The 20568-nt window shown below is 68.4% G+C and overlaps 12 protein-coding genes across 12 annotated transcripts; 7 read left to right on the forward strand and 5 right to left on the reverse strand.

The window, feature by feature from the left end:
• Positions 1 to 82: 82 nt before the first annotated feature.
• On the reverse strand, positions 83 to 2171 carry MICPUCDRAFT_69119 (uncharacterized protein; the record flags this gene model as incomplete). Its single annotated transcript, XM_003060660.1, has 3 exons — positions 83 to 421; positions 634 to 828; positions 990 to 2171. 3 exons carry the CDS (start codon positions 2169 to 2171, stop codon positions 83 to 85), a joined length of 1716 nt encoding a protein of 571 aa, XP_003060706.1.
• A 414-nt stretch (positions 2172 to 2585) lies between these two features.
• MICPUCDRAFT_19272 (uncharacterized protein) lies at positions 2586 to 3441 on the forward strand (the record flags this gene model as incomplete). Its single annotated transcript, XM_003060365.1, has 2 exons — positions 2586 to 2945; positions 3121 to 3441. 2 exons carry the CDS (start codon positions 2586 to 2588, stop codon positions 3439 to 3441), a joined length of 681 nt encoding a protein of 226 aa, XP_003060411.1.
• Positions 3442 to 3973: 532 nt separating this feature from the next.
• Positions 3974 to 5272, reverse strand: MICPUCDRAFT_60192 (uncharacterized protein; the record flags this gene model as incomplete). Its single annotated transcript, XM_003060661.1, has 1 exon — positions 3974 to 5272. The coding sequence occupies one exon, from the start codon at positions 5270 to 5272 to the stop codon at positions 3974 to 3976; it is 1299 nt and encodes a 432-aa protein (XP_003060707.1).
• Positions 5273 to 5701: 429 nt separating this feature from the next.
• MICPUCDRAFT_8140 (uncharacterized protein) lies at positions 5702 to 6073 on the forward strand (the record flags this gene model as incomplete). Its single annotated transcript, XM_003060366.2, has 1 exon — positions 5702 to 6073. A coding segment is annotated over one exon (372 nt), but the record flags the coding sequence as incomplete, so codon positions are not given.
• A 149-nt stretch (positions 6074 to 6222) lies between these two features.
• MICPUCDRAFT_69120 (Mg2+ transporter-e family) lies at positions 6223 to 7572 on the reverse strand (the record flags this gene model as incomplete). The annotated part of the gene is made up of 2 exons (XM_003060662.1): positions 7003 to 7572; positions 6223 to 6810 (listed from the first exon to the last, which is right to left on the reverse strand). The coding sequence occupies exons 1-2, from the start codon at positions 7531 to 7533 to the stop codon at positions 6223 to 6225; spliced, it is 1119 nt and encodes a 372-aa protein (XP_003060708.1). The 5' UTR covers positions 7534 to 7572.
• A 463-nt stretch (positions 7573 to 8035) lies between these two features.
• On the forward strand, positions 8036 to 8410 carry MICPUCDRAFT_7660 (uncharacterized protein; the record flags this gene model as incomplete). The annotated part of the gene is made up of 1 exon (XM_003060367.1): positions 8036 to 8410. A coding segment is annotated over one exon (375 nt), but the record flags the coding sequence as incomplete, so codon positions are not given.
• A 241-nt stretch (positions 8411 to 8651) lies between these two features.
• On the reverse strand, positions 8652 to 10400 carry MICPUCDRAFT_60196 (uncharacterized protein; the record flags this gene model as incomplete). The annotated part of the gene is made up of 1 exon (XM_003060663.1): positions 8652 to 10400. The coding sequence occupies one exon, from the start codon at positions 10398 to 10400 to the stop codon at positions 8652 to 8654; it is 1749 nt and encodes a 582-aa protein (XP_003060709.1).
• On the forward strand, positions 10384 to 11394 carry MICPUCDRAFT_69121 (uncharacterized protein; the record flags this gene model as incomplete). The annotated part of the gene is made up of 1 exon (XM_003060368.1): positions 10384 to 11394. The coding sequence occupies one exon, from the start codon at positions 10384 to 10386 to the stop codon at positions 11314 to 11316; it is 933 nt and encodes a 310-aa protein (XP_003060414.1). The 3' UTR covers positions 11317 to 11394.
• A 136-nt stretch (positions 11395 to 11530) lies between these two features.
• Positions 11531 to 13617, forward strand: MICPUCDRAFT_27999 (uncharacterized protein). Its single transcript, XM_003060369.1, has 2 exons — positions 11531 to 11798; positions 12013 to 13617. Exons 1-2 carry the CDS (start codon positions 11533 to 11535, stop codon positions 13505 to 13507), a joined length of 1761 nt encoding a protein of 586 aa, XP_003060415.1. The 5' UTR covers positions 11531 to 11532; the 3' UTR covers positions 13508 to 13617.
• Positions 13618 to 14049: 432 nt separating this feature from the next.
• On the forward strand, positions 14050 to 14873 carry MICPUCDRAFT_19224 (uncharacterized protein; the record flags this gene model as incomplete). The annotated part of the gene is made up of 2 exons (XM_003060370.1): positions 14050 to 14336; positions 14654 to 14873. Coding segments are annotated over 2 exons (507 nt in total), but the record flags the coding sequence as incomplete, so codon positions are not given.
• A 266-nt stretch (positions 14874 to 15139) lies between these two features.
• On the forward strand, positions 15140 to 18287 carry MICPUCDRAFT_47925 (uncharacterized protein; the record flags this gene model as incomplete). The annotated part of the gene is made up of 2 exons (XM_003060371.1): positions 15140 to 15693; positions 15977 to 18287. 2 exons carry the CDS (start codon positions 15140 to 15142, stop codon positions 18285 to 18287), a joined length of 2865 nt encoding a protein of 954 aa, XP_003060417.1.
• Positions 18288 to 18418: 131 nt separating this feature from the next.
• Positions 18419 to 19894, reverse strand: MICPUCDRAFT_18857 (Ca2+:Cation antiporter family; the record flags this gene model as incomplete). Its single annotated transcript, XM_003060664.1, has 3 exons — positions 18419 to 19064; positions 19290 to 19336; positions 19514 to 19894. Coding segments are annotated over 3 exons (1074 nt in total), but the record flags the coding sequence as incomplete, so codon positions are not given.
• Between the last annotated feature and the right edge of the window lie 674 nt (positions 19895 to 20568).

A 20568-nucleotide genomic window follows, 5' to 3' on the forward strand; every position in this document is an offset into this window, starting at 1 on the left:
TCTATCTATCGCGTCTTCCTTCTTCCTTCGTTGCCTTCGTCTTCTTAAACGAGTTCGCGTCCCGCGGTCGTCGACGTCGCGCTCACGCGCCCACGCCGACGTTATCGCCCCCCGCGTCGTCCGCCCCGCGCGGACGAAACACGGCGTACACGCGCTCGCTCAGCACCGGCCCCACGCGCCTCTCCGCGCCCCCCGCGCCGCCGGCGCGGATCAAGTCTTTCAAGAGCTCCCGCTTCTCTCGCTCCGTCGCGCTCGCGTCCGCGTACGCGCGCATGAGCGCGTCCATCGTCGGGTACGCGCGGACGATCGACAGCGCGGACGCCTCCGCGCACCCGGCGATCTTCATGAGCGCTCCCGCCCACACCTCAGCCTGGGACTTCGCCCGCCGCGCGCCGCCGCCCCGGCTCTGGCTCTCTCCGTTCTGATGAGGTGCGTTCCGTGCGAGCGATGATATCGGGATGGAGTTGAAAGGCGTCAGAAGCGGAGTTGAAAGGCGTCGAGGTGTGTCGGGATTGAAAGCGAGGGACCCTGGGCGGAGAGATGCGCCGGGAAGTAAAGTCCTGAAGGATCGGCGTGCGCCGCGCCGACGCGGTCGTAATACAGTATATGGGACCAGTGTGAGACAGAACGCGCCTGACTCTCTCCGTTCTGACCGTCCTCCGTCGTCGCTTGGCTCGAACCGTGATGGACGCCGTCGACGCCGACGCCCGCGCCCCTGGACCCGCGCGCCGCCGCGGCCTCGAGCGCGACCCCCGCCGCGAGCGTGGACGACGCGCACCCCAGGATGTCCAGCGCGGTCTCCTCCCGTTCGAACGGCCGTCTCGCGAGCTGTGATAGGTCGAGGGAAAACACGTGTCAGTCACGTGTTCATGTGATTGGTGCATATCATACCCACGTGTCAAAAAGTGAGGTTCACAGCGCGCGAATGAACGCCTTGATAAGAAACGACGATCAACGCGCGAACGGAGTCGTACGGGAAGCGGTCTCACCGCGACGGCGACGGCGACGACGGCGTCCACCGCGTGCGGCATGTCCTGCGCGGTGCTCACGCGCAGACCGCGCCCGCCGCGTCCGACGTATAAGCGCGCGAGCGCGACGTCGACGTGCTTCTTCGAGAACCCGTGGATCCCGCGCGCGCGGTGCTCCCTGCGCTCGCGCGCGACGCAGTGCGCCTCGAGGCCTTGGACGAGCAGCGACAACGCGTGCCCTCGCGGTAACGTCGCGCGCGCGTCGCGAAGCAACGCGCGGAGACCCCCCGCGGGCGGCGACTCCCCGCCGCCGCCGGTTCGATCCCCGCCGTTTCCGCCGCCGCCGCCGCCGCGGCCGAGCGCGACCTCGTGCTCGTGGTCCACGACGCACATGTCCGCGAACCGCTCCGCCTTGAGATACAACATCGTGTACGTCGCGTCTCTCGCCGTCGCGTCTCCCGCGGCGACGGGCGCGTCCGACGGCGGGTGATACCTCCACGTCACGCTCCACGGGAGCGGGAGCGACTCCGCGCGGTGCATCAACGGCGTCAGTCCGCGGCCGCCGTCGCGGACGCCGCCGTCGAGCGCGTCGGCGAGCGCGCGGCCGAACGCGTCGGCGGCGAGCGCGGCGTCGAGGACGACGGTGAGCATCTTAAACTTGTGTCGTCCGGTCGCGACGGAGGCTTCGTCCCTTCTCGCGCGTCGCTCGCGCGCGTCGCGCTCGCGGGTCTCCGCGCGACGCGCCGCGTCCGCGGCGGCGTCCGCGGCTTTTCGTCGCCTGATCTCGTCGCGCTCCGCCGCCTTGCGCGCGCGTTCGGCGTCCTTCTCGGCCGCTCGGCGCGCCCTCTGACGGTCGGCGTCGAGACGTTTTCGCTCGCGCGCGTCCGCCGCGTCGTCGCGTCCCTCCGCGACGTCCCCGAGCCGTCTCCACGCGTCGTCGTCGGCGGCCGCGGCGGCGGCGCGTCCGCGTCCGCGCCCGAGATTCGACGCGCGCGCGGTGAACGCGCGCGTGGCGTCCGTCGCGATGACAGCCAGATCCCCGCCGCTGCTCTGGCTGTCGATCGAGCCTCGCTCGACGCCGCGCGGCGCGCCGCCTCGCGGCGGAGAGAGCGAGACGCCGCTCGGGCCCGCGGGCGCGCGCCGCGCGCGCTTCGGCGACGGCGCGTCGTCGTCGCTGTCGACGAGGCAGATGACGTCCGCCATCGCCCCCGCCGCGCGCGACGCGCTGTGGCCGTCGAGTCGTCGCGTTGTGCGCTTTCGAAAACGAGCGCAGTGGCCCGGCCGGTGGACGATTGGAGCGGATAACCCGCCCCGCCGCGCCGTCGTCCGCGCCTCACTACACGTCGCACGATGGCGACCGTCGCGATGTCGCTCAGCGCGACGTCGTCGCTCCGGCTGCCGACGGCGCCGACGACCGCGTCGCGCGCGTCGTCCGCGCCGCGCGTCGTCCGCGCCGCGCCGCGGGGGCCCGCGGCGCGGAATCGCGCGCGCCGATCGGTCGCGGTCGGCGGCGGTGGATTACGATTAGGAGCGCGCGGACGCGCACGACGCGCGACGAACGTGAACGGAACGATGGTCGCCGCCGCTTCAGGCGACGGCGCGAGCGCGAGCCCGGCCATGGAAGACCCGACCGGCCCGGGCGGCGACGACGACCGCGGCGGCGACAGCGGCGACGACGAGAACGACGGCGAGTTCCCGTGGCCGGAGTGGGTCCCGGAGGGCCTGCGTCTGAACACGGAGGACGTCGCGACCGTCCTCGTCACGTTCGCGGTGTCGCTCTTGTTCCGCGCGACGATCGCGGAGCCGCGCTTCATCCCGAGCCTGTCGATGTACCCGGTGTTCGACATCGGCGACCGCCTCATCGCGGAGAAGATCACGTACCGGTTCAAGCACGACCCAGTCCCCGGGGACGTCGTCATCTTCCACCCGCCAAAGACGCCCAAGGTGCGTCCCGTACACTGGTTCCCATACGACCGCGTCGGCGTGGTGAACGCCGTTCCTTAAGGACTTTCGCCGGCGTGTCTCTCCGCCCACCCCTTGCTTTCAATCCCCGACCTCGACGCCTTTCAACTTCAACTGACGCCTTTCAACTCCACCCCGACGTCGCTTTGTATGGAACGACCCCAAGACGTCCGTCGCGCTGACGAAGGAGGTGTTCATCAAGAGAGTCGTCGCCGTGGCGGGGGACAAGGTGGAGGTGAAGAGAGGGGAGCTGTACGTCAACGACGCGTCGCGAGGGAAGGAGCTGAAGCTCGAGCCGTCGACGTACGTCATGGAGCCGCAGATCGTGCCCCCTGGGGACGTGTTCGTGATGGGGGACAACCGGAATAACTCGTTCGACTCGCACATCTGGGGGCCGTTGCCGAAGGAGAACATATTGGGGAGGGCGTGCTTCAAGTACTGGCCGCCGCAGAAGTTTGGGGAGTTACCGCGGTATCCGGCGCGGGTGGGCGCGGTGCCGGAGCGGTACTGAGTCGAGTCGCGCGCGGCGCGCGGTGGGCGGGCGGGAAGGGCGGAGACGAGAGAAGACTCGGGAAATATTCCTTCGGCGCGCGAAACTACAGTACTATTACAAAATCGTCGTTGATACACGCGCGCTCCCGCGCTCGCTCGCGTTTGTTTAATACCGCACCTTCGCCGCGTGCTTCGGTATTATCGCCGGCGGCCCCGAGCACGACACCCGCAGAATGTGCTCCGGCGGCGGCGTGATCTCGTGATGCCTGAGCTGGTACGCCCCCAGCCCGTTGGCGATACGGTCCATCGTCCCCGCCGGCCCTCTGAGGGTCGTTCCATACAAAGCGATGTCGGGGTGGAGTTGAAAGGCGTCAGATGGAGTTGAAAGGCGTCGAGGGCGGTGATTGAAAGCGAGGGGTGGGCGGAGAGAGACGCCGGCAAAAGTCCTTAAGAAACGGCGTTCACCACGCCAACGCGGTCGTATGGGGACCAGTGTATAGAACGCGCCTGAAGACCTTCTTCAGCGTCGGCTTTTTGTCGTCGACGGGCTTTTACATCTGAAGCTGGTAATACGGCTTCAGCTCCTCCAAGATTTTTTCCTGCGGCCCGAGCGCGTGCGCGTGCGCCATGCGGATGTCGTACACGCGGTGACGCGCGCTGAGCATCTCCCTCGCCTGCGCGACGTAGTTTCCGAAGATGTCGAACGAGTTCACCCTGAGCTGCTTCAACTTGTATCGATCATCCGCCTGCGCGCGTATAAACTTCTTGAGCTCCCTCTCGTAATACGCCGGCGCGAGCGTCGCGTGCTTCGCGTGCGCTTCGTCCTCGAGCTTATGCAGCTTTATCTTCATCCGCTCGCCCTCCGCGAGCTGATAGTCCGTGGGGTGACGCGCGTGCGACAGGTTTTTCAAGTACCGCCGCAGCTCCAAAACCTCTGGGGGAAACTTCGTGACTCGCGGTCCCGTCGGGTGCTTGCTGTGCGGCTTCGTCTTCTTAAACAGCGCGAGCTTCTGCTTCAACACGCGCTCCAAGAACGCCTCTTTCGCGTCCCAGTGCGCGGTCAGCGCGTCGTACAGCTCCGTGATCCTCACGCGGAAGAACGCCTCCTCGCGGTCCTCAACCTCCGCTCTGTATTCCCTCTCGAAGTGCTTTTGGATCCCCTCCACCTCCGCCGCGTGGTCTGCCTTGATCGTCTTTATCAGGTTCGTCCGGTTGTTCCACAGCTCCCCGGCCGCGGTGTACTCCCCGGTTTGGCACAGCTTTTTCGCTTGCTCGCGCAAGGTGGGGACTAAGCCGCGCAGAACCGCCCGGCGTTCTTTGTGATCGAGCAAGCCGTCGTGGTTGGTGTCGAATTTCCTGAGGAGAACGTTCACGTCCTCCTGGATGCCGAGCATGCGATACAGCTTCGGGTTTATGGACGCGAGCTCTTGGTAGTTCAACACGCCGTCGTCGTTCGCGTCGCCGCCGGTGAGGAGATTCTGCGATGGAGTCGAACGGGGAAGGAGGGGAGGGAGCGCGTGAGCGAGGATCGCGATTTGGATTATTTTATCCCGGGGGCGGGGCGGGGCGGGCGTTCGCGTTCCGTCCTGTCCATTTGCGCGATTCTCGAAAGACGCGAGTCGGGGGGGGAGGACGCCGACGCGCACCTTCATGTCCGTCACGGACCGCATCTTCGTCGACGCCTCGGACGTGATCTCCGCGGCGAGCTCGCGCTCCGACTGCCGCAGCGACCGCTGCGAGCGCAGCGTGCCGAGGTACGCGTCGCTCACGGACGACGGCGGGACCATCCTCGGGGACGCCGAGCTGAAGGAGTGGCGATTCTCTAGGTCGCTCGCGAGATCGTACGACATGACGCCTCCGCCGGGCTCTCTCTCTCTCGCGGGTTCGCCGCGCCGCGGTGGTCGCGCCCTGGCGAGGGCGGGGGCGGTCTCGACTGCGCCCGCGTGGCGGGGGGCGGGGACGTTGTGATCGATCGATTGACAAGCGAATTTATGACCCCTCTCGCGGTCGGTGGATTTGGCGCGCTCCCTGCCGCTCAACGGCGTCGACGTGCCCGCTGCCCCGCACTCCTCGCGGCGCCGCTCGCTCGCGCGTCTCGCCTCAGAGGACACCCTCGCGAGATGCTCGCCGCCGCTTCCTCCGCCGCGACCGCGCGCGTCGTCGCGCCGCGCGCGTCGTCGCGCCGCGCGTCGTCCTCCGTCGCGCGCGTCGCCGTCGCGTCGTCGACGCGTCGTGCGGTCTCTCGCGGCGGTGGCGGCCTCACGTTATCTCACACGACGACAACAGCGACGCGAACGCGCGCGGGCGAGGGCGAGGGCGAGGGCGCCAAAACGGCCGACGACGTCGAGGACATCCCGCCGTGGGAGCGCCGCGAGATCGAGAAGAAAGCCGCGATGGAGAAGGGCGGCCTGCCGTGGCCCGCGTACCTGGGACTCGCGGTGATCGTAGCGATCGCCGCGATCGGGAGCTGCTTCGAGCTGACGTACGAGAATCCCATCTTCGGCGTGGTGGGCGCGGACTCGTTCGCGTACAAGCCGATTCTGTTTTGGTTCATCGGCACCGGGTTTCCGCTCGCGGGGTGGTTGTGGACGAAGGGGATCGCGGGCGCGAACGAGGCCGCGGAGCTGCAGGACAAGCTCGACGGGTACTGACGGAGGGACGGACGACGCGAGAGAGGAGACGGGAAGGATTTTTTACCGAACCGCGAAACGACTTCTTCCTCTTCTTCTTCCTCTTCTTCCTCTTCTTCTTCCTCTTCTTCCTCTTCTTCTACTTCTTCTTCTTCTACCGCATCTACTCATCACCCACCCCCTAACCCCGCGACCAAAGATCCCTGCACGACGTCCACGCCCCCCGCGTGCGAAAACACGACCGCGCACACCGCGCACGTGATCACCACCCCCGCGATGTCCATCGCGACCTGAATCGTCGTCCCCGCGTTGGCCGGGTCCTGCCCCGCCGCCGCGAGCGCGAACGGCATCGCGCTGCCCGTCACCGTGCTCATCGTGACGATGACGAACAGACTCGTCGCGATGGCGGCGGCGCCGACAACCGGCGTCTGTTGCGCGACGTCGGACGCGATGACGTCGGACGCAGTGAGAGAGGCGCCGGCGTTCATGGAGAGCTCCGTGATTAGCACGCGCGCGAACCCGCCGGCGCCGAGGCCCGTCGCGAGGAGCAGCCCGACCCTCGCCTGTCGCCACACCGTCGCCTTGAAGCACGCGAACGTCGGCGTCATCTCCCCCGTGGCGAGGCCGCGAATGACCCTGATCGCGCTCTGGTTCCCCGCGTTCCCGCCCGCGCCGACGAGCATCGTTAGGAAGAGCGTGATGACGATGTTTTCGCGCACGAGAACCTCGTAGTTTTGAAGCACGACGGAGGACGTGGACTGAGGTGCGTTCCATGCGAGCGAACGTCGGGGTGGAGTTGAAAGGCGTCAGATGGAGTTGAAAGGCGTCGAGGTGTGTCGGGATTGAAAGCGAGGGGTGGGAGGTGAGAGACGCCGGGAATAAAGTCCTTAAGGATCGGCGTTCACCGCGCCGACGCGGTCGTACGGGGACCAGTGTGAGATAGAACGCGCCTGAAGCACGAGGAGGCCGAGGAGCCACTGCCCTCGCGTCCACGCCTCGTCCGCGACGGTGCCGTACTCGTCGGTCGGCGGCGAGACGGAGGCGTCGGAGGCGTCGTCGTCGTTGTCGTCGTCGCGCGCCTCGTCGTCGTCGTCGCCCTCCCCTCGCGTCGTCGTCGGCGCGCGCGCGCTCGACGACGTCGGATCCTCGTCATCCTCGCGCGACGTCGTCTTCGCGCGCTTCTTCGCCGCGCCGGGCGCGCGGACCCAGCCCGTCTGCGCGTCCATGAGCCTCCGCGCGAGGTCCCTCTGCACCCGCAGGCTCTCGGCTTTCTCCCTCTCCGAGACTCGCGCGCGCGCGCCGTCTTTCGCGGCGGACGCGGCGACGGGACGCGCGCGGGATGAGCGCGACTCGGGGCGAATCGGTGGACGTCGCGACTCGCGTCGGGGACGGGACGGGGCGCGGCGTCGACGCGACGACGCGCGGAGCGCGCGCGTCGCGGACGCGGCGCTCGGGAGCGCGCCGTGGCAGCGCGACGCCATCGCCGCGCACCCCGGGGTCGCGGGCGTCTGCGCGCGCCACCGCGCCTCGAGGAGTGGCGACGACTCGAGCCGCGCGATGGACGAGAACGCAACGCCAGCTCAGCTCAGCTCATCTTATCAGCTCTTCACAACGCCCCCGCGCGTCGCGTCGGCGGCCATGGCGCTCGCGTCCCCCGCCCTCGCGGCCGCGCGAGGCGTCGTCCTCGGACGACGACGCGAATCGGCGCGCGCGACCGCGGGACGCTCGGCGCTCGCGCGATCGCGTCCGCGCCCGTCGTCGCGACTCGGCGGAGACGACGGTGTCGGCACGCGCGCGCGATCGATGTCGACGTCGCGATCGCCATCGCGATCGCGCGTCGTCCCCGCGGCGGCGACCGCGGCGGTCTCCAGCGTCGCCCCGGGCGTCCCAGAGTTCGTGTGCGTGACGTCCGTGGCGTACCTCATCGCGTCGTTCCTCGCGTTCGGCCACGCCGCGTCGTCCTCCTCCTCCTCCTCCTCCTCCGCGCGCTGGACGGTCCGGTTCCTTCGAAGCAACGTCCCGATCGTCCCCCTGTGCGTCGCGTACGTCGTCATGCTCGTCGCGTCGTGGAGCCCGGACACGCTGTCGCTCATGATGCCCGGGTCCCTCGAGGCTGGGATAAGCGACGGGTTCAACCCGCAGTACTTCCCCAAACTGGACGGCATCATGACGTTGCTGTCTCGACGCGTCACCGCCGCGAGCGCGTGGCTGCATCTGATGTGCATCAACTTCTTCGTGGGGAAGCACGCGACGATCCGAGCGCTTCGCGAGGGGATCCCGGTGTGGCACACGCTGGCGTTGACGCTCCTGACCGGGCCGTTGGGGTTGTGCTCGCACTGGGTCACGAGAGCGGTGCTCAGGCGACGACGCGGCGGCGGCGGCGGCGACAGGGGGGGAGGCGGAGGGGGCTTCGGGAACGGCGGCGACGGCGGAGGGACGCGAAGGAAGGTGCCCTACGGGAGCGCGTACGGGAACGCCTACGGTGGCCCCGCGGACGCCGAAGGAGCGAAGGAGCGGGCGAGGAGGGCGTTGATATCCCGCCTCGCGTATAGACGCGAGTGATCGCGAGGGTACGCATGAGACTAAAAATTTCAGCTACTTACGCGGCGTCGTCGTCGTCCTTCTTCTTCTTCCCGCCGCCGCCAAACTTGAACGCGTTCTTCCGCGGCCGAACGAACCCGATGCACCGCTTCGTCCCCGGGTGCACCGCCTCCACCGCCTCCCCCGCGCCGTCCACGACCTCGCCGCCGTGATTGAACCACGACACGATCCCGCCGCACAAGTTGAAGACGTCGACGCCTTCGCCGAGCTTCTCCGCGATCAGCGGCGCGGCGACCCCAGACTCGAGCCCCACGGAGGACATCACCACGATGAAGTCGCACCCGTCCGCGGCGGAGAAGTCCCCGGACTCGATCGCCGCGGTCACGCTGGCGATCATCTCCTCTTCGCTCGCGCCGGACGCGGCGATCCCCGACAGCGCGATCGAGTCCTTGATCGTCGAGACGGCTCTCTCGTCCTCCGCGCGGCAGTCCACGACGGCGATCTTCTTCTTCTGCTCCGCCATGGAGTTCAGACGCTTCACCCCCATCTGTCGCGCCGTCGCGTGCGTCTTCAAGTTGGATACGTACGCCGCGAACTTGGTCGGGAGCTCCTCCGCGGGGTCCGGCTCCGTCGCCTCGCCGTCGGCGGCGAGCAGTTTGTGAATCGCGGCGTCGTATTGGTCGTCGTCCAGCCCCGACGTCATCTCCAGGATCGGCGTCTTAAACTCGTCGAACGTCACCGCCGCGTCGCCGTCCTTGTCCAGCCACTTCAGCGTCTTTCTCACCTTCGCCTCGTCCCCGCCCGGGGTGAGCGCCCTCGCGAGCTTCGTCATCTCCTCGCGGTCGAGCTCGCCGCTGCCGTCGTCGTCCACGCGGTCAAACACCATCTTGAGCTTCTCCTCTCTCGTCGCGTACGCGAACGTGACCGCCGTCAGCACCTTCTTCACGCCCTCGTCGAACGTCTCGTCGTCGATCTCCTCCATGAGCTGCGTCATCGCGCCGACGTACTCCTCCGCGTCCACCTGCCCGTCGCCGTCCTTATCCAGCCACTCCACCTGGGATTTGGTCTCCTCGAGCCCGCGGCCGGGGTTGATCTTCCGACACACGAAGAGCATCTCGTCAAAGTCCAGCGACCCGCTGTCGTCTCGGTCCATCGCCTCGAACGACGTGCGCAGCTTCTCCTCGCGCGTGCGTTTCTCGAACGGGATGTCGCGCCAGTCGTACTTCGCGCGCTCCGCCGCGAGCCGCGCCTCCTCCGCGGCGACCTCGGCGCGTCCGGTTCTCGAGTTTCGCCTTAGCCACTCGCCCAAGAAGCGCAGCGGCCGCAGCGGCCGCCAGTCGTCCGGGCGGTACCCGTCCTCGTCCCAGTCCACCCCGGTCGCGACGCGCAGTCGCTCCTTCTCCACCGCGCTCAGGAGTGCCTCTAAGCCTTTCTCTAACAGCGGCGCGACCTCGTCGCCGAGGTACTCGCGGTTCCCGTCGCAGTGGAAGTAGTACTTCGGATCCTCGATCGCCTTGCGCGACCGCGCGATGAGGTGCTTCACCTCGTGCTCGAACTCCTCCGCGGTGTAGTCGCGCGTTATGTGAAGCATCGCGGCGACGTACTCCTCCTCGTCGATCGTCCCGTCGCCGTCCGCGTCGAGAGTCTCGAAGTACGCGATGGCCTCGTCCAAGGTCAATCGCTGACACACGCCCTCGACGAGGAGCCTCAAGACCTCGTCCATATCGAGCGAGCCGCTGTCGTCGTCGTCCAGGGAGCGAAAGACGACCCTGAGGGCTTCGACGCGGTCCATGGCCTCCGCGGGCATCGCGCTCGCGGAGAACGCGCGCGGCGCGCGGGGTGGACTGACGGGACGAGACTCTAAAACGGGACAATTCTTTCTGCTGCTCGAACCGCCTGGCGCCGAGCGAGCGATTTGGCCAAACGAACGGCGAGATCTTCGCCGCGCGCGAGAGGTCACTCGTTCGCGCGCCTCGCACGCGCGTCGTCCACGCCCGGACGCGCTCGAGGGACGCGCCGTCGTCGTTCGACTCTCGATCGCGCGGAGGACGCGCGATCGATCGCGGCGGGATTCAGACGTCGTCGACGCGAAGACGAGACGAGGCGCGCGCGACCGCGGAGGGAGGGAAGATTTTAGGGTAACCACAGCAGCGGAAGGACGAAGACGGGCGGGGCGCGATGCTCGGTGGCGCGGCGCGACGGATCGCGGCGCACGCGGCGCGGCGTCTGACGTCCACCGCGTCCGCGCCGCGCGCGACGACGCCGTGCGCGACGCTCCTCGACGCGACGCGCTTTCGAACCCACCGCGCGGCGACGCGATGGACGGCCGCGCGCGCGTTCGCGTCGTCCCCGACGACGGCGTCCGCGATCGCCGACTTGCGACGGCCCTCCGCGGAGGCGGAGGGCGCGGGCGAGAAGACGACCGGCGCGTCGGACGCCGCGGTCGCGCCGCGCCGCGCGCGCGTCCACGCGGCGGCGGCGCACCGCCCGCGCGCGCTCACGGTGGACGAGCTCAAGGCGGCGCTCGCGGCGGGCGCGCGCGCGACGCGTCGACCCCTCGAGCTGTGGGCTGGGATCGTCGACTGGACGACGCCGGGGCGACGCGAGCGCGTCGTCGCGGCGCGGCGACTGCGCGAGTGGCGGTTCGCGGCGAACAGCACGAAGCTGAAGCGGCGGCTGAAGATGAACAAGCACAAGCATCGGAAGCGGCGGAAGCGGGATAGGTTGAAGAACAAGTGATGAGATTGGAGGAGAGAGAGAGCGGTAGCCCGCGTTGTTGCGATGAGAGAGACTTCTCTTCCACTGCTGCTTGCAGACCGCGCACTCGCTGAGCTCGCCGCCACGCCACGCTGGCAAACTTGAAAACGGCGAATCGCTTTTTCGGCGAGATCAGTCCATCGCGCGGTCGCGTCTTCGCATCGCCAAAGCACTGACCCAACATGCCGTTCGCAACCCTCGCACACGCCGGCGCTCGCCCCGTGATCGGCGGCGCCGCGACGCGCGTCGGCGACGGCCGTCGCGCCGCGTCCGCGGCGCCGACGCGCGCGGGCGGCGACGACGGCAAACAAAACGCGGTCCGCGCGGGGACGCTGCGCCTCGCGCGAAGCTCCGCGGACCTCCGCGCGGCGTCCGCGATGACGCGCTCGTCGAGGACGTTCCGCGCGGCCGTCGACGGCGCGCGGACGCGCCCTCGCGTCTCTCGCAGGTGCGACGCGCGTCGACGTCGCGCGTCTCGCCGCGATCGCGCGCGCTCGCGACGCGCTCGCTCGCTTCGCTCGATCTCGATCGCTGACCGCTGACGCGACGACGACGACTCCTCAGCCCTAGCTCTCGCCGCGTCGTCGCGCCTTCCCGTCGTCCCTCTCACCGCGCTCACCCCCCCGTCCCACCCCCTCCCCCACCCCGCGCGCGTTTCGCAGGCACGCGGCGAGGATGTGCGGCATCATCGGCGTGTTCCGCCAGGACGGCGCCGCGGCGCCGGAGCTGTACGAAGGGCTCCTCATGCTCCAGCACCGCGGCCAGGACAGCGCGGGGATGGTCACGTTCGACGGGTTGCGATTCCGCGAGAGGAAGGACAACGGGCTCGTGGCGAGCATCTTCGATAAGCGCGCGATGGACGCGCTGGAGGGGAGCATCGGGATCGGGCACGTGCGGTACCCCACCGCGGGAGGTTTATCCGCCACGGAGGCGCAGCCCTTCTTCGTGAACTCGCCGCTCGGCATATACCTCATTCACAACGGCAACCTCACGAACACGAACGAGCTCGAGCTCAGCCTCGGCGGACGCATGATGAAGACGAGCAGCGACAGCGAGGTCCTGCTCAACGTCTTGGCGGAGGACATCTCCGGCGAGATGACGGACGACCCGGAGGCGGACTTGGATAAGATCATATTCGACGCGTGCACGAAGACGATGAAGAAGGTGAAGGGTGCGTACAGCTGCATCGCGATGGTGAACCAAGTCGGGCTCTTCGCGTTTCGAGACCCGAACGGCATCCGCCCGCTCGTGCTCGGGTCGAGGAAGTCCGCGGAGGACCCGGAGAAGGACGAGTGGTGCGTCGCGAGCGAGGACAGCGCGTTCGGCCCGCTCGGGTTCTCGCGCGTCCGCGACGTGAACGCCGGCGAGGCGATCCTGATCACCCCGGAGGGAAAGATGATCTCGCGGCAGTGCGTGAACGGCCAAATCTCGCCGTGCATCTTCGAGTACATTTATCTCGCGCGGCCGGACAGCACGCTGAACGGGATCAGCGTGTACGAGTTCCAGCTCGAGCTCGGGCGAAGACTCGCGCGGAGGATCAAAGACCGCGAGGAGTGGGAGATCGACGTCGTCGTGCCCGTGCCCGACGGCTCGCGTCCGAGCGCCATCGAGATCGCGCAGGAGCTCGAGCTGCCGTACCGCGAGGGGCTGGTGAAGAACCGGTACGTCGGTCGGACGTTCATCATGCCGGATCAGCGCACGCGCGAGCTCTCCGTGCGACGGAAGCTCAACGCGATGCGGAGCGTGTTCAACGGCAAGAAAGTGCTGCTCGTGGACGACTCCATCGTCCGCGGGACGACGATGTCGCAGATCGTGCAGATGTGCCGCTCCGCGGGCGCGACCAAGGTGTACCTGGCGTCGGCGGCGCCGCCGGTGAAACACCCCAACGTGTACGGCGTGGACATGCCGAGCCGGGACGAGTTCGTCGCGCACAACAGAGACGAAGAGGGCGTGTGCGAGTTGCTCGGCGCGGACGGGCTGATCTACCAGTCCGTCGCGGACATGTTACAGGCGGGCCGGAGCATGAACTCGCAGATCGAACGGTTCGACGCGTCGTGCTTCGACGGCGATTACGTGTGCGGGGACATCGACGAGAAGTACCTGGAGAACTTGGCGAAGGGCGGGAGAGGGAAAGGGCGCAAGGGCGCGGCACGGTGAGGCGAGCGAGAGCGCCCGCTCGCCGCCTCGGGTCGCGAGCGACGCGACGGCCGCGACGCGGCGCGTAGTCACGCCTTCCAGTACTCGTGTCATCACACCATTCGTTTTTTATCATCTCAGTGTTCGCGACGAGACTCGCGGCGAGACCTTTGTTGCACACGTCACCACTCCGCATCGCGCGTCCGCACGACGATACCGACACGACCGATGCGCACCGCGGCAGCTTCGATGACCGCCCGCGCGGCGTTCGCGCCCGCGACTCGCGCGCTCAAGGTGCGTCCCGCGCTCCCGCGCGCGCGCGCGCGTCTCGGCGCGCGCGACGAACGAACGAACGAACGAACGAAACCCTTCGACGACGTTTCGGAGCGTCCCGAGAGAAAGACCATTCCATTCCATTCCCGACGACGACGCGCGCGCGCGTCCATCCGACTCACCTTCCATCCCGTCCCCCCCTCTCCATCCTCCCGCGTCGCGTCGCGTCGCAGGCGCGAGCGCGAGCGCGTCGTCTCGCGTCGCGCGCGCGACCGACCACGACGACGACCGCGGCGGTGAAGGAGGGCGACCGCGTGCCCGAAGCCGTCCTCCAGCACTTCGACTCCGAGGGCGAGCTCAGAAAAGTGTCCACCGCGGAGCTGTGCGGCGACGGCAAGACCGTCGTGCTCTTCGCCGTCCCCGGCGCGTTCACGCCCACGTGCTCGCTGAAGCACCTCCCCGGGTTCATCAAGCTCGCGGACGAGATGAAAGACGCGGGCGCGGACGACGTCGTCTGCGTCTCCGTGAACGACGCGTTCGTGATGCGGGCCTGGGAGAAATCAGGCGCGTTCGGTTCGTTCTCCTCGCGCTGGCTGGTCCCCGACGCGGATCCTCGAGGCCGGACTTCGCCCGAAAGGCGTCTCTCTCTTCTACTCTCCGCCCGCCGCCCCTCGGTTTCGATCGCGTCGTTTCGCGTCGACAGATCGATCCGGAGAGAACCGACGGAGGGAAAGTCCTTAAGGATCAGCGTTCACCACGCGGACGGGGTCGTATGGGGACCAGTCAGCGTACCTTTCGTCTCCATCCATCATCTGACGCCATTCATCGCCTCCGCCCCGACGTCTGTCGCTTCGAACGGACCCTCCCTCGACCCTCAGTGGAGCCGTCGCCGAGCGGGCGTGTGCTGCTTCTCGCGGACGGGAGCTGCCTCTTCACGCGCGCGATGGACGCGGAGCTGGACCTGAACGAGAAGGGGTTGGGCGTTCGGAGCCGTCGGTACGCTATGATCGTCGAGGACGGCGTCATCGCGCATCTGAGCATGGAAGAGGGCGGCGAGTTGAACGTCAGCAACGCGGAGCATATTTTACATCTGCTCGAGGCGGACGCGCAGTAGGGTCATTAGGGAGGGGCGGGGCGGGCGGGCGAGAGCGCGCGGGCGAGAGAGGGTGTGGGAGGAGCGACGCGCGGACGGAGACGCCGCGATGAGCGCGAATAGGGATGCTTCGATGAATAGACCACCGTAAAAAAGTTCATCGGTCAGTTGAAAGGTGAAGCGATCAAATGTTGAAACCGAGTGGTGGGTGAAAAACGTTCGTGAATGAACGCAACCGGCTGAGATCTCTTCCCGCGCTTCCCGCGGCCCGGGTCGACACAAGCACGATGCCCGGGGAAGGCGCGGGCGAGGAGCCCCCCGGCGCGGGCGCGGTCGGGGACGACGACGCCGCGAGAGAGATGGGAGCCGCGGCCGAGGACGCGAGCGCGCCCGCGCGCGCGTTGGACGACGACGACGACGACGACGGCGGCGGCGGCGGCGGCGGCGACGACGACGACGGCTCGATCGACCTGGAGGAGACTTCCAGCGGATCTGACGCGGATCCTCCGGACGACGACGACGACGACGACGACGACGAGGAGGAGGAGGAGGAGGAGGAGGACGCCGAGGTCGAGCAGATGTGGCAGGGCATGTTCGCGACTTTAGACGCGGAGAACGCCGCGCTCGTCGACACCGGCAGCGACGACGACTACGAGTCCGAGTCCGACTACGAGTCCGAGTTCGACGAGGACGCGATGCACTTCGAGATCGAGGGCGAGATCCCGGTCGGCGCCGGATCCGGCGGCGCGGACGGCGGCGACGACGGCGGCGGACCCGATTCGGGGGACGCGGCGACGACGGACCCGGAGGAGCAGGGCGTGTACATGCTCCACGACGGGCGGTTCCCCACGCACACGGGGCTGAACCATCAGCAAGGGAGCGATTCAGGCGCGTTCTATCTCACACTGGTCCCCATACGACCCCGTCGGCGTGGTGAACGCCGATCCTTAAGGACTTTGCCCGGCGCGTCTCTCCGCCCATCCATTGCGTTCAATCCCGACACACCTCGACGCCTTTCAACTCCACCTGACGCCTTTGAACACCACCCCGCCATCGCCTTGTATGGAACGACCCTCAGTGTGCGCCGCATCTCCGGGGCGTCTGCTCGTCACCGGCGTCGGGAGCGTCACCATGCTCGACGCGCGCGAGGAGCACTGCGTCGACAAGGACGGCGGGGTCTTCGGCGGGTCCTCCCCGAACGGCTACGCGGAGGTGGCGGCGAACGCGGTGGCGGTGTTGGGCCAGACCGAGAGGCTGCCGTTTCACGTCTACAGCGTGACGTACGACGCGGAGAAGTCGCTCGTCGCCGCGTGCGGCAGCGCGAACCGTGACGAGGACGTTAACCTCGCGGTGTGGCGCGTCGTCGACGTCGCGGAGGGAGACGCGAGCTGCGGCGCGAAGAGCGAGAAGAGGAGGGCGGCGACGGCGGCGGGGAGGGCCGTCGACGAAGCGACGGACGTCGCGGGCGCGGACGCCGCCGCGGAGGCGTTCACGGGCGCGTTGTTCGATCTGATCGAAGAGAACGAGATGAAACCGAGCGTGGCGTTCGTTCCGGTCGCGGAGTTAGGTTTGGGTAAGGTGGGACGGTACGGACGCGAGATGGTCAACTGCGTGCGGTTCGGAAAGATCCGCGACTCCGACAAACGCGATTGGACCGGCTCGGACGTGAATCCCGACGGCACGCGGGACGTCCTCCTCTGCGCGAGCCAAGACGCGCACTGTTACGTAGTGTCCATCAACACGAAAGACGACGCCGGCGGCGACGGGTGCGACGTGGAGGACTCGGGCAGCGACGGCGGGCAAGGCGGCCGCGGCGCGCGGCGACGGCGGCGCATGAACGCGGAACTGGGCCCCGAGGGCGTTATGGGATTCCCGACCGCGGTGAACGCGGCGGCGGCGTCACCGAACGGGATGTGCGTCGCCGTCGTCGGCGACTGCGACTGCGTCCTCGTCCACGGCGGCCCCGAAGGATACGGCATGTGCGGGCGTGTCGTTTCGAGGAAGCCGATCGCGTACTATCAACAATTCGATCGATACGGGGGCTCGGAGATGCTGCCGATCGACGGCGACCCGGAGACTCTGAGCGCGATGTCCGGCGAGCCGCACGGAGGGATGTACGTCTCGTGGTCGCCGAACAGCGAGTACCTCGCCGTGACGAGCGATTCCCTGCACGCGGTCGCGGTGTGGAGGGTCGAGATCGTCTCCGATTGGGACTACGACGTCGACGTCGACGCGGGCGGGGAGTCGCTCGACGCGGCGGCGAAGGACTCGCGGCGGTCGGCGGGGGGACGGAACAGCGCGCCGCCGTCGCCGGCGCGCCCGCCGAAACAGCGCGGACGCGGACGCGGCGCCGCGTGGGGCTCCGCGGGGGAGTTGCGGACGTCCACCAGAGGCCCGCTTCGGATCACGCGCGTCGCGTACTTGCGCGACCACGCGCACCCGTGCCTTCCGATCACGTTCCTCCCGAGCGACCCCGAAATCGTCGTTTGGGCGGAGAGAGGCGGGAGAGTGCACGCGTACGACTTGCGGTGCGCGAACGCCGCGGGCGCGGGGATGTGCTCCGCGGTGAACCTCTCGCCGCCCGCGCGGCCGCGGTCGCGGTCTCGGTCGCGGTCGAGGGACGCGCCGACTCCGACGCTCGCCGCCGCCGCGGAGGGCGGGGCGGAGGCGGAGGGCGGCGGGACGGGGACCGCCGAGGAAGCCGCCGTCGGGGACGACGACGACGACGACGACGACCCTGATTTTGACCCGGACGTCGTCGACGAGTACGCGTTCGCCCCCCCCGACGACGAGGACGGCGCGGACGTGTCGATGCTCCCCCTGGGACCCGCGTCGTCCCGCCGTTCGTCGAATCAACGACAGTTCGTGCAGACGGTGCGCTCGCGCGTGAAGGGGTTGTACGTCACCGGATTGTGCGCGGTGGCCGCGCCGCCGCCGCCGCCGCCGCCCGCGACCGCGCTCGGGCCGCGGTCGCTCACGCCGCGCGCGCCGCCGCACGACTTCGTCTTCGTCGGCACCCCGAACGGCGTCTTGCGGTTCCGCTGCCCGGTCTCGTGGACGCCGGAGAATCATCAAGATTTCCCCGTCGGGTTTCGCGACGCCGCGCGGACGTTTCTCCTCTGCGCGCGCGCGGACGGCGGCGGCGCGAACGCCGATGGGGGCGCGTCCCTGGGCGACATGCCCCCGGAGGTGCTCCTTCACGTCGTGGCGCTCGCCGCGGTGCCGCCGTCGGATTGGATCGGCGTCGGCGGGGACGGGGAGGAGAAGCGCGCGGCGGCGACGGCGACGACGACGACGACGACGCGCGCGGTGGCGACGACGCAGGCGCCGGATCCGCTGAAGGGATACAAGGAAGAGGCGGTGAAGGCGATGATGGCGCGCTACTTCGGGGTGGGCACCGCGGGCGCGGCGTTGTTTACCGGGGGCGCGGCGTGAACGCGCGAACGAACGAACGAACGAACCAGACGACGCGACGACGCAGAACGACGTTTGGAATACAAGCACACACACCCCCACCACCATAAGTTAACGTAAACGCGCGCGCGCACAGGAGACCGCGCGCGGCGTCACTTCCCGTGCACGTCGTACACGTCCAGGTACCACACCGCGACGAGCGAGTACACGACGAACGCGGCGTACGTCGCCAAGTACGCGTACCCCATCGATTTCACCAGCTTAAATTTATTCCCCGCGACGGTGCTGTAGTACAACGCGAGCACGCCCGCGAGAATGAAGATCGACGGCCACAGCTGCTTCGTGCTGACGACCTCGAACCCGCCGCGGCTCGGCAGGAACACGATCCACGGGAGACCCAGGCCGAGGAGGATGTCGAACACGTTCGACCCGACCGCGTTCGCGACCGCCATGTCGCCCTGGCCGCTCTGCGCGACGGAGACAGAGGACAACGCGTCGGGGATGGACGTGCCCGCGGCGAGGACCAACGTGCCCATGACCACCTCGGGGATGCCGAGAATGCAGCCCACCGCGGCGGCGGCGTCGACCATCCCGTACGATATCGCGCTGATCCAAAACACGGATACGAAGAACGACGCGAGGTAGTACTTCTCGCCGTCGGGTTTAGAGCAGTCGGGGCACGTGACGCGGAACGCGGCGTACCACGGCAGGGATAAGAGCCACAGCGGATACGCCGCGAGAGACGACGGCGGCGCGAAAGGGCTCCTGTCGTCGTCGTCGTCGTCGTCGTCGTCGTTTCTGTCGTCCACGGGGACGTAGGATTCCGTCACCGCGCCGGGGGCGACCCGGACGGAGATGCGGTCGAACACGTTGGGCGGTTTCGGCGCCGGAAGCGGCGGAAGCGGCGGCGAATCGACCGTCGACGCGACGACCGCCGCCTCCGCCGCGACCTCGTCGATCGTCTCCGCCGCGTCGTCGTCGATCGTCTCCGCCGCCTCTAAATCGGCGCGCATCATCTCGAACAGCGCGCCGTCCCCGGTGAGATTGTGATCCTCCTCCTCCTCGTTATTCTTCACGGTCTTCTCGACGCGCGTCGTCGTGACGATCGCGCGCGTGACCGCGTCGTCGTCGGCGTCCGCGTCGAGGCGGTGCGCGGCGACGCCTTTTTCTTCGTCCGTCTCCTCCGCCGCGGGCGCGACGGTGTTCTTCTTCTTCTTCTTCTTCGCCCCGCTCCCGCCGCCGCCGACCTTCGCGTCCACCCACGCCATGATGCGCGCGTTTTTCGTCATGAAGTACACGTAGACGAGGTACAGACCCACGGAGACGACGCCCTCGTACCACCACACCTTCCCGTCGGACATGATCGCGAGCAAGAACGCGATGCTGCACGCGTAAAACACGCAGTCGCGCGTCACCGGCTTCCAATCGAGCTCGAGCGCGTCGCCGCCGCTGAAGATGATGGTACACGCGATGATGATCAAGATGTTGAACACGGCGCTGCCGACGATGGTCGCGACGCCGAGCTCGTTCGTCGCGTTCGACGACACGAGCGACATCGTGGACGTGAACAGCTCCGGCGCGGAAGACCCCGCGGCCATGAACGTCGCCCCCGCGACGTCTTCGCTGAGGTTCAATCGCGCGCAGATCACCTCCAGCGACGGCGTGAAAAAGTCGTCGCACACGATGGCGATGCCTAAGAAGAGGTACAGTATCGCCGCCGCGTAGAGCGCCCAGCCTCCGTTCTGGAGCCACGCCGGGTACGAGTTGCACGCGGTGGACGCGGACAGACGCGCGCGGCGAGGGCCGAAGGTCGCCGTCGCCGCGGGAGACGACGACGACGATGCGCCGCGCGCATCCGAGCGGTGGAGGGCGTCCGCGATGGACACGACGTCGTCGCCGTCGCCGCCGTACCCGAGCAGATCGCCGACGGATCCGTGCCCGAGCGCGGGGAGGACGAAGCCGGCGACGACGAAGAAGGTGGCGACGACGACGAGCGCGTGGCCTCTGCGCGGGGGAGATGGAAGTCATCAGTCGCGCGCGTGAGAGGTCACGTGCTGAGGGGAGAGCGACGCCGCGAGGACGCCGGCGCGACGGTCCGCGTCGGGGGGTTTCGTTTCCGTTTTAAGCGGCGCGCGCGTTTCGGGACGAGTCGAGCGAGCGAGCGAGATCATCGGGACGAGCGCGCGGGACGTCGCGTCCTCCGCGCGGACGCGACCGCGCGCGAGCGGCGCAAGGCGCGCACCTCTTCTTCGCTCGCGCCTTGCGCCGCTCGCGCGCGAACGCGCGCGCGGGACCGCCCGCG

This window comes from Micromonas pusilla (assembly GCF_000151265.4).
Source record: "Micromonas pusilla CCMP1545 genomic scaffold MICPUCscaffold_8, whole genome shotgun sequence".
In the NCBI taxonomy this organism is placed as follows: domain Eukaryota; kingdom Viridiplantae; phylum Chlorophyta; class Mamiellophyceae; order Mamiellales; family Mamiellaceae; genus Micromonas; species Micromonas pusilla.

Excerpts from the sequence above, each read along its gene's own strand:
- MICPUCDRAFT_27999 (XM_003060369.1), top strand. The coding sequence starts at position 11,533 with ATGCCGTTCGCAACCCTCGCACACGCCGGCGCTCGCCCCGTGATCGGC. Across the intron at positions 11,799-12,012 it reads CGCCCTCGCGTCTCTCGCAG|GCACGCGGCGAGGATGTGCG; the intron begins GTGCGACGCGCG and ends CGCGTTTCGCAG.